Source organism: Merops nubicus, unplaced genomic scaffold (assembly GCF_000691845.1).
Source record: "Merops nubicus isolate BGI_N331 unplaced genomic scaffold, ASM69184v1 scaffold2721, whole genome shotgun sequence".
Classification (NCBI taxonomy): Eukaryota; Metazoa; Chordata; class Aves; order Coraciiformes; family Meropidae; genus Merops; species Merops nubicus.
The window spans coordinates 72,042-86,052 of record NW_008588841.1 but is presented as its reverse complement, the minus strand read 5'-3'; the positions used below and the strand labels follow the sequence as shown (position 1 = coordinate 86,052).

At 45.8% G+C, this 14,011-nt stretch overlaps 2 protein-coding genes across 2 annotated transcripts in view; one reads left to right on the top strand and one right to left on the bottom strand.

Annotated features, from left to right (window-relative positions):
- The window catches only part of MCF2 (MCF.2 cell line derived transforming sequence), a gene marked incomplete at its 5' end in the record, with an annotated part of 32,954 nt that extends 21,710 nt beyond the window's left edge, over window positions 1-11,244 (top strand). The window contains 8 exons of the mRNA XM_008949367.1: window positions 1,437-1,529; window positions 2,482-2,560; window positions 3,091-3,154; window positions 3,616-3,722; window positions 3,804-3,916; window positions 4,202-4,314; window positions 5,733-5,833; window positions 10,411-11,244. Of these exons, the coding sequence (XP_008947615.1) occupies window positions 1,437-1,529; window positions 2,482-2,560; window positions 3,091-3,154; window positions 3,616-3,722; window positions 3,804-3,916; window positions 4,202-4,314; window positions 5,733-5,833; window positions 10,411-10,451 (711 nt within the window). The remainder of the gene's footprint in view (window positions 1-1,436; window positions 1,530-2,481; window positions 2,561-3,090; window positions 3,155-3,615; window positions 3,723-3,803; window positions 3,917-4,201; window positions 4,315-5,732; window positions 5,834-10,410) is intronic.
- A 2,491-nt stretch (window positions 11,245-13,735) lies between these two features.
- Window positions 13,736-14,011, bottom strand: part of F9 (coagulation factor IX) — a 15,822-nt gene continuing 15,546 nt past the window's right edge. Inside the window, 1 exon segment of the mRNA XM_008949366.1 lies at window positions 13,736-14,011. This exon segment is cut by the window's right edge and continues 33 nt beyond it. Within this exon segment, the coding sequence (XP_008947614.1) occupies window positions 13,736-14,011 (276 nt within the window).

The following is a 14,011-nucleotide window of genomic DNA, read 5'->3' as shown; positions in this document are numbered from 1 at the left end:
GTGAGCTCGTTTTCCCTGTAGTACTTGTTCTGGCACACATGCTTTTGAAAGAACTGGAGAGGTAGCATGGGCAAAACCTGCTCAGAGGAGAAAATCCTGCACTCAGGAGGCCAGGCAATGTGGCCAGGGTTTTTCTTTGCCTCAAGAGGACTCATTTTCTCGTGGTTTTGTGTTGCCACACTGAGAGGTTGGGATTAGAGAATTCATGGATTCTGTAAGATTACATTCACACACATCTGTTTCAGAATTGCTGTCCTGAGGGCAAAACCATGTTTCTGGAGCTTGACATTTGTTTGATTCATGATAGTATCAGGAAATTACAAATGTTTTCTGGAGATGCAGAATTAAAGCAAGCTGTTGAGTTGAAGCTGTGTAACTGGACATCTGTGGAACAAACAAAAGTACCCTTCAGGATAATATTTTACATACTATGTAAAATATGCAGTGGTAAATGCCTCTTTAGCTGAGATTCAGTAACTTAGAGGATGTTCCTAATTCACTGCAATGCCAAGTAAATCTGTGCCTCAGACTGCTGTGGAAGGTGATGCAGATGAACCTCAGCCCAGAGCTCTACTCTACCCCACCTCGGTCTGCATTGCAGGCAACCAGCAGCTGAGGGACAGTAAATCCTGCTCAGGGGGAGGAAACTGAATTTCAAAGCCCACTAAAAGGAAAAAACAGACCTTAAATATCTCTACTCCTGGCACTTCCCTTTGTGTCCTCATAGTAGATCATCCCTGATTTCTAGTATCTTGATGCCTGGGCAGCTTTGTAGGAGCTTCTGTATAAATTGCCATGCCAGAGGAGGTGCACAGAGCTAGGAACTGCAGAATATGGATGAGGCACTCTGTGGGCTGCCCTTTCAACATCTTTCATAAATTATTTTTGTAAGTTTAAAGGTTTATGGCAGCTCAGGTTGTATATCAAAAAAAATCAACCCTTTTGAAACCTTGGGATGATCTCTCAACTACAGGGATGGTCTGGGAGCAAAAGATGTTGAGCTGAAATTTCTAAGGAGCTGAGGGCTTCACAAATGGATTTTAAAGATCACTGAAAGAATAAAATGCAGAATGAAGTCAGTAAATAAAGAACAGTGTGGCAGAAATAACATCTGTAGAAAAATAACACGCCGTGCATTTATAAAGCTTCTTAAGCCTCATCTGAGAAATTTCATATTGGAAGAGATATGAGATGACTTTTCAGGTAGTTCTGCATAAAAAATCCTTTAAGGTCCATACAGAAAACTTGCACAAGTACAGCAAGCTGGGGGGATAAGTCACCTAATGACTTCCAGTTGCTACTGAAATTAAAGTTGATGAAATGTGTTTAACAGGGTGGAGACAGGTTTGTTTATCATGCTGCAAAATGCCTGGGTTCATAGGGAAGAGGGAGAGGTTCGTAGTGTGTTTCATCTTTTGGTTCTTTTGGCTTTTCAGATGAATGCAGTTGGAATAACTGAGAATGTGAAAGGAGACCATCGGAAGTTTGAAATCTGGTATAGCGGGCGAGAAGAGGTCTACGTCGTGCAGGTCTGGAGCTTCAAACACATGGATGTTTGCACATCCTCCTGACAGCGTTAAGGAAATGACTCTGACTGATCTTTACAGGATCATCAGACATTTAACTTGCATGTCTTGCTCCTCTTTGCCCATGCCAACGTTCACAGAGCTGTCCCGGCGGCTGGTCCTTGGCGTCCAGTCCAGAACTGTAAAAGTCATCTTGGAGTGGAGGCAGAACTGCTCCTTGGAAACTGCCTTTTATTGCAGATGAAATGTCAAACAGACCAGGAGTTTTACTGTGCTTAGTAGCTTATATGACTGAGCTGGGAAATGGGCCTCATGCTTAATGGGCAGGGGCCACGTGTGCTTCCTCTACAGTTAGATGTCAGAACTGCTCCTGGAGCAGAGGCTTGGCCTCCAAGGTGCTGTTTCTAGTAGTCTTTTGACTCATCTACAAAACAGTAGCCCAGCTGAGCTGGTTGGGGTTTTTTTCTTTCATAGCCCTTTGAATAGAGATTTATGGAGGTGAAATGTTTGTCTACTGGGGTGTCCACAGGAAAACCAGTTGTGAAAATATTATTGATTTTTCTTTTTAATTAGTCTTCTGCCCAGCTTGCTTCCTCCATGTTGCAACACAGTAGCCAACTCAAATGCATAAAGCAGATGTATGTAGCCAAGTGCACATATGTTCAAAAGGCAGATTTGGCCCTTCAGGTGTTTTGTAAAGAGATCAGATGCATGCACACGTGTGTGTTTGCCTGCACTCCTTGTGTTGTGGTGATGGTTCCACAGATTCCACCGTGTTTTGCCTCATTGTAGTGGGGATCATGGATTTAAAAAGATCAAGAGCGTTTAAAATTTAGTGGTGGCTTTGGATAAGAGGGGATTTCAGGTGATTACAGCATAGAAATGCAAGATTTTATTAATACTTTATAATGCATGATTCTGAATTCAGAACTCAGACAGTATTCTCTTCTTCCAGGCCCAAACAGTAGATCTGAAGATGGCATGGTTGAATGAAATAAGAAAAATTTTGTTCAAGCAGCAGGAACTTATAAAAGGTACATTTGACCAATTTCTCTGTGGCATTCCCTCCGCAGCAGAACCTTTCCTATTTTCACATGGCTAATCTTCAAATCCACTAATTCTCACCAGAGAATTGATTTTTCAGAAGAAGCCTGGTAGCAACATGCTGGAGTGAGGTCTTCCATTCCAGGAAAATAAAATAACCCCAGAGCAGTTACGGCCAGGTGCTTATGTGAAGATGAATTACAGAAGTTTTTCCTTTTTTTTTTTCATTACCTTGGGGTTTATTTCACATTTATCATAGGCTTGATTCAGGAAGATACATAGCAGATGCCTAGTTTTAAGCATATTAGACTGTTCAGTGGCATGCTCACGATTAGATTTGTGCTAACATACCATCTTAATCATAACTAAGTCTGTGCTTTGCAAGAGTCTCTGGGTCTGTTTTTCTCTGAACAGAAATCATTAGGGTTGTACAAAAGGTCTAACTTTAAAAATAACGCTTCAAGTGTGACGGTTACTGATAAAGAACTGGGTTTGAAACTGGTGTTTGACCTCCCCACAGTGGAGAAGCAGCAGCCCAGCTCGTGCTCGGAGCAGGTCCCACTGTCCTCCCAGCTGAGTGATGGGTGAGTGCTGGGAGCCGGGTCGGGGCCTCGCTGGGCACCCAGGGCCTTCTGCCCCCCTGTGCCCTGGCTCTGTGCCATTCCCCCCACCCCGTTTCTGTCCCAGACCTCTGGGTAGGGGAGAGGAGGGATGTGCTGCCATTCATCCTTCGGGGGCAGTGGTCTGGGGACAGGAGCTGTCAGGGGCACCCTTGGACACTCTCCTGCAGCGCAGCCTGAGCTGCAGCTCCTCTGTGAATGGAGATGAAGATCAAAGTCTGCGCTCAAATCCCAGGAAGGAGAGACTGCAGCAGGATTTTCCCCCTCCTCCCAAATTAAAACCAGGCACTGAAGCCCTTAACCTTTACAGAAACGTATATCAAAACCCAGCATCATTATTTCTGACCCTGTTTTAGGAAACCTGGTGGAGTTGGTGTTCACTCCTAAAGCAAAGCTAAGGTGGTTTCTCCTTCCCTGTCGCTCAGGAAGCAGCAGAGAGCCTCCATCAGCTCAGAGGAGAACGACTCGGAGCGCACCAGCCCGGTGCTGCTGGACAGTGGGCTTGTGTCCCCCCAGAACAAGCCCCACAGAGGTACAGGCCCTTCCCCTTCCTCCAGGGCACGTGTTGTGGGCGCTGGGGCGAGCCCAGCCTGAGCTGCACGCTGTCTTGCAGGCTGGCCAGGAATGTCTCAGTCCCTGGAGATCTGCGAGGGGCTGGAGGAGTGGTCGGGTAACCAGTACCTCTCCAACTGCTCGGACACCGAGGAGGAGGAGGGGAACCAGCTGGTGAGTGCAGAGCTGCAGGAGTCCCACAGCTTGGGGTGCTGCTGCTTTGGGTCATCTTGCTTTCTTTTGCCTCACTGGGTAATGGATGTATCTTGTCTGTCTCTCTCAGATTTTTCTATATCTCAATTTGGGGAATGAGGAGATGTATCAGCCACAGTTTCTAGCAATAATTTTAATTAAGGTAGCTGATAGGGCTCTGTAACATTCCCTGTGGCAGCCAGAAGTAAGTTCTGCATGATATGAAATGCAGCTAAATGAGATAAACTTTTTTTCTTACTACTACAGTCTCCAGGAAAATACAAAGCCCTTGCAGACTGCAAGAGGAGAGGATCAGAGGACCTGCTGGTGAAAAATGGGGATGAAATTCAGCTTTTGCATGAAGATGGTGAGGGACAGTGGTAGGTAAATTAGGATTACTTTACCTTATCTCTCAAAGCCTGCAAAGCAGTCCTGTGCAGCCTGGATTGCCTGGTGATACACTCATTGCAGCTTCTGATTAAGTCTTAGACTATTCCAGAAAGCTGGAGAATTCATTCCCTTGCTAAGACTGGAGTCTGTATGCACTGGCTTGGCCTGAGAAAACATGCCAGGACTTCCCTTGCTGTGGGTGTCTGGGCAAGCTGATCTCACAGCCCCTCTTGCCATGCTCTTCAGATGATGCTTCAGGTGGGAGCTCTTTGCCCACGTCAGCTCAGCTTTTGGCTTTGTTCCTCTGGGCTTATTAATTGAATACTGAATAATTGCAAGGCGTTTTCCTCCCTCAGACAGTTGCAGGAGTGTTACCTGGTTAATGCCTGCAGACCATCTCTCTGTGGTATTGAAGGCTGCCTCTGGCGAGGTGACACTTCACAGCAGGTTCTCTCCTTATGGCTGGGAGCATTACCTGGGAAATCACCATGCCTGGTGAACTGTGGAGGGCAACATCCCCTCTTCTCACCTTTGCAGTCATTTGGATGAGACTTCTGGCTGTCTTTCTATTCCAGGCTGGTTTCTGACTAGATCTCATCAGCCAGCCTGTGGTCTCATGAGGAGAGGGCACAGTGCACTAGTGCCTTGTTCAGGGTGTGGGAAGGGTGATACCAGCAGGGATCTGGATTGGATTTGTGCAGGCACTACCCTGTAAGTGCACAGATACAAATGCCTTGTGGAGGATTCCTGGGCAACATCTACAGCTCTTGGAGTTCAAGGGAGAAGAATAGAGTGGAATGGAATGGGATGGGATGGAGTGGGGCAGGATAGAATAGAATAGAATAGAATAGAATAGAATAGAATAGAATAGAATAGAATAGAATAGAATAGAATAGAATAGAATAGAATTTCAGTTGGAAGTGACCTACAATGACCATCCAGTCCAACTGCACTTTGCAAAATCCAGTCTGATGTTAGCAAAAGCAAGATGTAAAGGATCTTAGTTTTGCTGAATGCTCACCATCTCTCATGGTGGTTTTGGCCAGTGCCAGGCAAAAATCTCTCATAACAAACTTTTTAGTTAGCACAAATTTCACTACGTCAGTGAGACAGAGCCATGTCATTTATGAGCATTGCCAGCTGCCTAACTCTTGGCTAGACTCATAGTACCCTGACTAAATTAATCCTGGCAATCTAGCTCAACATCAGGGAAGTGAGTAAATTACTTGCCCTTAGCTCCTTTGGTAGTGGAGGAGAACTGGTATTTCTGGAGGGCTCCCAAAGTAAGCCCAGACGTTCCCCGATTTGAACAAACTGTTGGCTGCACCAGCAGCTGTGTAGGGCATGCTTGTATCAAACTGCTCTTGGGTTGGCTTGTTTCTTTTACTAATGCTGTTGTCGTTCAAAGGTTGGTGAAAAACCTAAACAGAAGAAAAGAAGGCTGGATTCCAGTGCACAGTCTGCAGATAGTAGTCGGTGACTGCAGATTTCGGAATGCCAAAGTCGCAGGTATCATATAGCACGCCTAGCAGAAATAGTTCATAAACCCTATCAGGTCTTTTAAGCCATTTGCATTACACTTGATGTACTAAATCTGGCTGCATATGCCTCTGCAGGAAAAAAAAAAAGCAAGCAGCTACTCCAAAAAAGCCTGCAAAAGTAGTAAATTAAGCTTCTTTTGTTCGTTAACACCTTAAGACGTTTCGGTGACTTTAGGCACTAGTAAATTAAAACCAAGCATTTAAAAATGTAGATTTCTTTGCAAGAGCACTGGGTAGAAGATCGGGGAGAAGAGATGGAGTCTGACCAGGGATTCCCGTGCCTGTTTTGCCTACTTGCTGCTGTAGCTCAAACCCTGTGTGAATAGGAGGTACCCAGGCAAAATCTCCTCCTGCTGCACAAGACGCCGTGGCCTGACCCCCAGCACTCTGGAGGCAGTTCTTCATCTCTGCAGCCTCACTCTTGCCCTCATTGCTGCCTGCTTGTTAATCCATCATTAGAATGAAGTTTATAAACAGGTTACCAGGTTTCAGCAGAAGACTTCTAGTCTCAAAAAATCATATTTCTCATTTTCTAGCCATAAATGTACATACAAATAGATAGGGGAGCATAACAGATGACACAAGAAAATGCCTTAAGAGCAGCCTGTCGCCCTTGCCATGCATGCAGCATCACCCCTCCATGTGTTGCCTCCTCACCATGCTGTCCACTGGAAACAGAGACCAGGGTTTGCAATGGGAGCAGCTCAGGAAACCCACATAGGTTTAGTCCATTAAAAAAAAAAAAAAAAACAGAATGAAGGATCCACCAGTTCTGACCATATGAAACAAATTTTGTGAGTATGTTTATTTTTCAATACTTCCTTTTTGTCAGAATCTATTGTTTTGATGAATATGAAGGAAGCCTTTTGAAAGGCTTCAAGTCAGCTCTTGATGGTTTTCCAGGGTATTTCAGTGAAATCCTTCCTATACAGAAAGGTATTTTTTATCCCCTTTGTTACAGGGCAGTCAAATTTAACAGGTTGGAGGTGAAATGAGGGGTAGTTTGTAGTGGGCTAGCAGCACAACTGGAAGGACTCCCCATGTCATGGAACACCCTGTGTTGTGTTGATTTTTTGGGAAGTCTGGTTATCACACCTTGCCTGGTCCTGGACCACAGCCTGTGCAGGAGGTTTCTCCAGCCATAAATGCATCCTGAAAACAGCAAATGCTGACACTGGTTTGCTTTGCAGTGGTTGTATCACCCAAAGCCTAGAGAACTGAAGCTCCAGGCTGGCTTAACAAAGTTACAGAGTACAAACTGAGGAGAATTTCACGAGGTGAGAGCACAGGAGGCTCCTCCTCTGAGTCTTACATGACAGCCTGGATGCTTCTCAGTTGTGTTGCCAGGGTCTAGTCGCAGCACTGAGGCTGTTTTCCCTAAGATTAATTCTGTCCTCTCTGGCTGTTGCTAATCATATGTGCAGGCTCTAGGCATGGTTCTGATTTTACATGCACTGCAGGCAATACTGTAGGATGATGCTTTCTTGTATTCCCTAGAGCTGTTCCTGGAGCTTCTCAGTGACATGTCCTTACAGCCATACTGGACTTGCACTCTGAAAATTGATTTTCTCCCTTTGCATTTAGCAATTCTCTTTCCTCTGCAGACTGGTCATTTTATACTGTGGGTGACTTTTTACCACTGGCTGCTCAGGAGCACAGTCTGAATTGAGCTCTTTTCTGCTTCTTCAGAAGATGGAGCTCTTGCTCCAGTATAGCAGAGGAAGAATTAGGCAGCCCAGCTTGTAGAGCAAAGTCAGGGCCGGAGGGAGCACCGTAACCCTCACATTGTATTAGCTGCTTGTGCTGAAATGCTGTTTTGCATGTAAGCAGGGTCAACTTGAGTAACACGTTGTGGGTCCCCAAGAGCCAGAGCATGCTGAGGTCTTCAGAGCTGGGGGAGAGGCAGTCCTGGCCCTTCATGGGGCATAGTATCTCTGTAACTGCTCAGCTGCAGGTTCCCACAATAAATGAAAATACCTCCAATCACAGAATTTCATAAACAAACTTCATAGGAATCTAGGATTTGGGTGTTTTCCCATGCAAAGCCTCTAGCTGAATAGATTAAATTGTTCCCTTAGCTTAACATTTTTTTTCTTAGATTTATGTTGTGGCCCTAACAAAAACCTCCCACCACAGGTTGGCTGATACCTGCATGCTTACAACCTGCTCCTCTCCCCTCCTGCTAATGATTCCATTGTTGGGCTGGTACAAAACATAATGGAGTTACAGAGAACTTTTTGCTCCCCATTTGAAGTTATCAGATGTACATTTGGTCAAGGCCCCTCTCCCCTACCTCTGCCAGCTTTGAAAATCCACCATCCTCCTGCACTGGCCTGCCAAGGGACAGCCAATGTGTAAAGCTGAATTTACAACACCCAAACAAATTCACAGAGGGTTTTTCTTCCTTTCCTCACGTGGTTGCATAGGTAATTTTCCTTACAGATGAGTGGTTACTCTTGGCAATGCCAGGTAACTGTTGACAAAACAAGTATTTTGGTCCAAGTCTTTTGCAGAGGTGTGTGTGAGGGAAACCTTATTTAACTTTTTGTAAATCTTGGCCAGGATATAAGCCAGGAGACTTTTTGGGAGGAAGATGACTGGCTTGGAGGTCATTTTGAAAGCCCTTTCCCCTCTTGTGTGCCTCTAGCTATAATGTCTAAGATTCTGCATAGATTTATTCGGTCTCCTGTGCAAATCCATGATGTTTTTTTTTATGTGTGTCCCATAGAAATAGTTTCACATTGCAGGGGATGACATGCAGGTCTCAAAATGGAAAAGGTTTGGAGAGAACTCTCTTCAGGAAAAGCAATACTCAGAAAATAGCTACCACTGAGATTTACCCTTGTGTTGCTAGTTTAAGCTGCCTTGCTCAAGCAGCCAGACATTGCCTGGCCAACTGACTTGGCTTTTATATGAATTAACAAGGAGATGTAAGATTTATCTCTTCATTTCCCTTGTGCAGGACAAATCTCAGAGGAAAGTGAGGGCTGCAGAGTTGTAATCCCAGCAGTGGGGCAGGAGATAGAACATTTCTGCAAGTCCCCCCGTTGCTAACGTGCCCAATGTGACATGCAGTGCTGGCAGGGTCCGTGAAGGAACAGGCCTCTTGCCTCTCAGTTGTGCTGCAGCACCCACTTCATGCCACATGCCGAGCAGGGGTGGCAGAAATGAGCTCCTTGCTGTAACCCAAATCAGGTGCACGACTCGTTTTTGCCTCAGTGACATGATTCTGGTGTGCAGCAGCACCGCAGCCTCCCCTCCCATCCAGGTTGAGCTCTGTCCCTGCTCTTCTTTTCTCTCAGCAGTGGTAAACAGATGCAAGCAAAAGGAGACATTCCTTGCCTGAATTTTCACATCAGAGCAAAGTGGGGCCAAAGCATTTTCAGCTTTTTTCCCCTAACCATTAAAAACTGGGGAGAGAGATGGGCGAGTGTCCAATCCACACTCACTGTGTGAAGGCTGCATGAGACTGATGTATTTTAGAGGGAGCATAAAACAGAGTAGGCTAAATTAAAAAAAAAGGGATTTAAATGAAAAAAGGAAGCAGTGATAAATGCCTTTATTATATCTGTACAATAGAAACGCTGCTACAACTTTGAAGTTCTTTTAAACAACTGAAAAGTTATATGGCAGAATTTGGCTTGAGCCCAAAGGCGAGGAGCATCCAGAGCAGGCGTGGAAGGATGCCCTGTGCCAGGGCAGGCACACACCCCTGCCTGGGTTAAGGAGGGCACAGGCTCCTGTTCTACATGCCAGCCCCTCACCTAGTTTGTTTTAACACCCCACTTGCCAAATTCTCTCCCCCAAGCCCTTAGGGGATGCCCTGTGTGTGCTCTTCATGCAGTAAAGGTATTGCCCAAAGGACCGAGCTTGTGTGTTCTCTGCTCCTGCTGGCCAGGGCAATGGGGTTCCTTTTGACTGTGGTGGACTTGAGGCAACCTTTTCCATGGCTCCTGAAGCCACGTGCTTTGGATCTGCCTGGCAGGTGACAGAGCTCTTGCAGGGTGGTGTGAGCATGGCAGCAGAACTGTGCAAGATCTGTCAGAGTTCTGTTTCAGATGCCACTGGTAGTGCTGCAGGTGCAGCCCAGCTCCTTGCACTGCTGCTCGTGCTCTTTAAGGACTGCAGCCCAAGGCTTTTGTATTTATGCAGGGTCCATTAAAGGTAATGCTGATTTCTTCTTGGCCTTTGAAAGGTAAAGCAGGGTCTCCTTGTGCAACCTGCTGTGCCAGCTGGCTTCACAGAGCAGCTGGTTTGTACTGCTGTAGAAAACCATTTTGAGCCTGACAAAATAAGGAGCCTAGAGAAGATATGAGCTGGCCACACTGTGACAATCAAGTGATAGATGATGGAAAGGAGTCAAACCCTGCAGTCCTGCCTTAGACAAGGCTCTCAGTGAAGCTAGAGGGAGTTCAGCTTTTAGGGAGAACTGCAGGAGAGCACTTATTTTTGTTATGTTATACAAATGTTACATGATTACAGGGAACAATGTATTTCTTGGAATAAGATGCTTTAATATTAACATCGTTCTTCATTACTTTATAGATGCTGCCCTGTGTAACACGAGAAAGTTTAGTTCCCCTTGAATTAAGGGTGAACTAGTAGCATCCTATTTTCGATGCTCTTTGGAAGCTTTCAACTCAGTGTTACAGAGAAATAGCACAATAGTTGGAGTTGTCCTGTACTATTCATCACATTCACAGACCTCCACAGCTTCATCTGCACTGAACGGGACCGGGGTCCTAAGCAGCTTCTCATGCTCATAAAGGAAGTCATTCTCTGCTCTTTCTTTATTTTTTTGTTTTTCTCCTATGGAAAGTACAGTAATTTATTATTTTTACCTGCTGTTTTTCCATGACATCCATCCCGTTTCATCAGAGAAGTACACTACAGTTTCCTGACACTTTGTTTAGATGCTTGAAATTTCCTCTACAGGTTGAAGGCTTTACCTACTTACTAGCTGACAACTATTGAAGTTGCAAATAAAAGAGTTGAGTTTTGGTAAACCAAAAAAAAAAAAAACAACAACCAAAAAGCAAAACCAAACCAAACAAAGAAGCTGTATGTCCTGCTTAATTGATTTTATGAATGGATTTTTTCTTAAATACCTACTTCAGCTTTGTGAATGTAATGTTCTGTAAGAGCATCATCTGGCTGACTCACACGTGAAGATGCAATAACCCTAAAGAGCCTCTTTTTGCACTTAGGGTCTGACTCCAGCCCACTGCAGCCAGTCCCCTTGGTTTCAGTGAGGTTTGGGCCAGGTCAAACTGACAACTCAGGGTTGTCACCAATCACTTAGGGTCCCAAAGTGTCCCAAGGCTGAAACCTGTATCTAGCAAGTGTTGAAGTTTACATTAAATGTATGTACTTTTGGAACACGTGCCATAAATCTGAGTTAAATGTCCATGTTTGCACTAAGGATGTTCTTGTGGTAAGACTGTACTTTTCAGCATCTTTAATAATAATGTACCTATCGAATTTTTGAGAAAGAAAAAAGGTTCTTGAACGCTCATAATTTAATTTTGTGTTTCTTTGTCTAGTTTGGCTTTTGTAGAAGATAGGTACAGGTGGTTTGGCTTTTAAGCAGATGACTGTTGAGAGCAAGGTCAGTAGCTTGCATGCAGTAGTGGATTTGCTCTGTCCCGTCAACCTGGAACATTTTATACTCTGGACTAAAGAGGGACCTTTATGATCTGACTTTGATTTGTGAACCATGGATTCTTAGACACAGCACCAAGCTGTTGACTTAAAACATGTTGGTTATTCTTTTTTATCTCTGTGACCGTTTTTGTAGGGAGGAATTGCTGACCTGTGTGATGGCTGTGGTTGCCTGGGGGGTCCCCCACCACACTGGTGGGCATTTCACCCACCAGCATCTTCAGTCACTGAAGGTTATTTCTATTTCATTTAAAACTGGTCACAATGCACTTGCTAGGTGGAAAAGTAGGAGTCTCTTAAGTTGCTGTCGGGGCTGTTTATAGTGGTAACAATTCTTGTGGTAACTACACGTTTTGAGGTACAACTGTAAATATTTGTCTCAAACATAGCACACATTGCATATTAAATGGTTTTAATCTTTTTTGTCTTCCATAGTTTTAAATCTAAGCTTTTATTAATTTATGAGGTTGCTAAGTTCTGCGAATCTGAATGTACAGTCTGAGATTTTTAACATTTGAAACTTTGCACACGACATGGTATGTTACCTTAAGTATGCTGTTGAACTAGGCTCTTCATGTATATGTATAAATTACAGTAGAGAATTTTCTCTGACTGCAAGTTTAAATGAACTATATTGTATATGTACCTGTAAAAAAATGTGTTAAATCTATATTTAAAGATTAAAAACTTGTTAAATAAATTCGTATGAGAATATGCAGTTCTGTCCAAAGACACCTCTGCTATAATTCTAGAGAAAACAAAAGGATTCTCAGTGTTGGTTTTATTTAATGTCTTTGGAACAAATACAACCTTCTCACATGCATTTTGATTTTAAAATAAGCCGTGGCAGATGATCCAATCAGCTTCTTGCTTGGGTGTAGTGGCAGTGAAGTTGGGAGTGACACCTTAGAGCTCATACTGACATCTGAAGTAGCAGCTCTTGAGATCGTGCCCTGGCTCAGGGTGTCTCCATCACCAGCCTCCCCTGCATCCCACCACCGGGCAGTGCTGCCAGGAGGGGCCTCTGGGCTGGGACCATGGGGCCATGCTCATGGGTGGGTGCAGGGGGGCTGTGTGGGCATCAACAGCATTCTGCAGGTGGGGTGGGAGGAGAAGTGGTCTTGGGGACGCATGGAGAAGACCTCTTTCAGTGGGGTTCTGCCTCTGGGGGTGGGCCGTGGTGCTGTGCGTGGTGCCTGCAGCGTGGCCAAGCCTGTGCAGGAGCTGCCCACACCAGGCACCACGGGGTGCAGGTCCCCAGGGCCACACTGCTGCCCTGTGCACCCCTGGGCTCTCCGTGGGAGGGCATGCAAGATGAACCAGCACTGATCAGAGGTCCGTGTCCCTTCCTCTGGGATTATTCCCCTCCCCTGAAGCTGGGAACTGAATGAAGCCCATGTGGAGCAGCCTGGCACAGGACCTCACAGGACAGGGAGGCACCTCCCAGCAAGGTTTCTGCCACCTGCTCAGACCAGACACGGGTGTCCCGTGCTGTCTGTGGTCAGGGGACATCCCACAGGCTCATCTGGGGAGGGCAATGCTTTGTCTCCATCACCACCAGCAGTAGCCATGGCCACAGTCTCTGGCATGGATCGACCAGGACAGGTGATGAGCACTAAGCAGGTCTCTATAAACAAGGCTCTGAAGAAATCATTAGCACAGAGACTGCCACTACCTTTGGATGAGCTTTATATCCATTTTAGGTCACTTCTACAGCCAATTTTATGCCATCCTAAAGCCGGAGGAGCATTTCCTGCTGCCCCTTATCCATCTCAGCATGGCTCCAGTGAAAATGTCTGGCCAGGAGTGCTGCTGGTGTGTTCTCCCTGGTGGGCTCCTGTGACAGAGGTGATGCTGGATGCCAGTGCCTGAGGCACCAGTGCTCCCCTTGCTGGTGGTGCTGCGTGCCTGCCACGGGCAATGCTGGTGGCACACTGGCCCAGGGCATGTGCGAGCTGTGCCCCAGCTCATCCACACCAGCTTCTGCATTCAGAACTGGGGGACTTAAACCATCTCAGCAGTGGCAGTGCGTTCAGGGCGTAATTAAAGGGCTTTTTATTTCTTTATTACCACATTTCCACTACGTTCTCTCAACTTTTGCCTTCCAAGAGCAGAAATTAGTTCATTTAGAAACGTTTATTAAAACACAGCAATTCCTGGAAAACACCTGGAGAGCTGGGGTCTCTCTTAGCTCACCAGCCACAGCGGGTCAGGTAAGCCTCGTCATCACCTTTATCCATTTCAGGTACTTGGAGACCCTGGTGTAGATGCCATATTTACCCGGCTTGGCACATTCCTCGCCCCAGCTGGTGATCCCTGTGAGAAACCAGGTGCCCTCGATCTCGGTGGTGTAGGGACCTCCACTGTCCCCCCCGCAGGTGTCGCTGCCTCCGGCCGGGAAGCCGGCGCAGAACATGTTGTCCAGGATGGTGGTGGAGGCGGTCTTGAGGCAGGTCGGCCGGTCGACGTAGGGCACCTTGAGGAC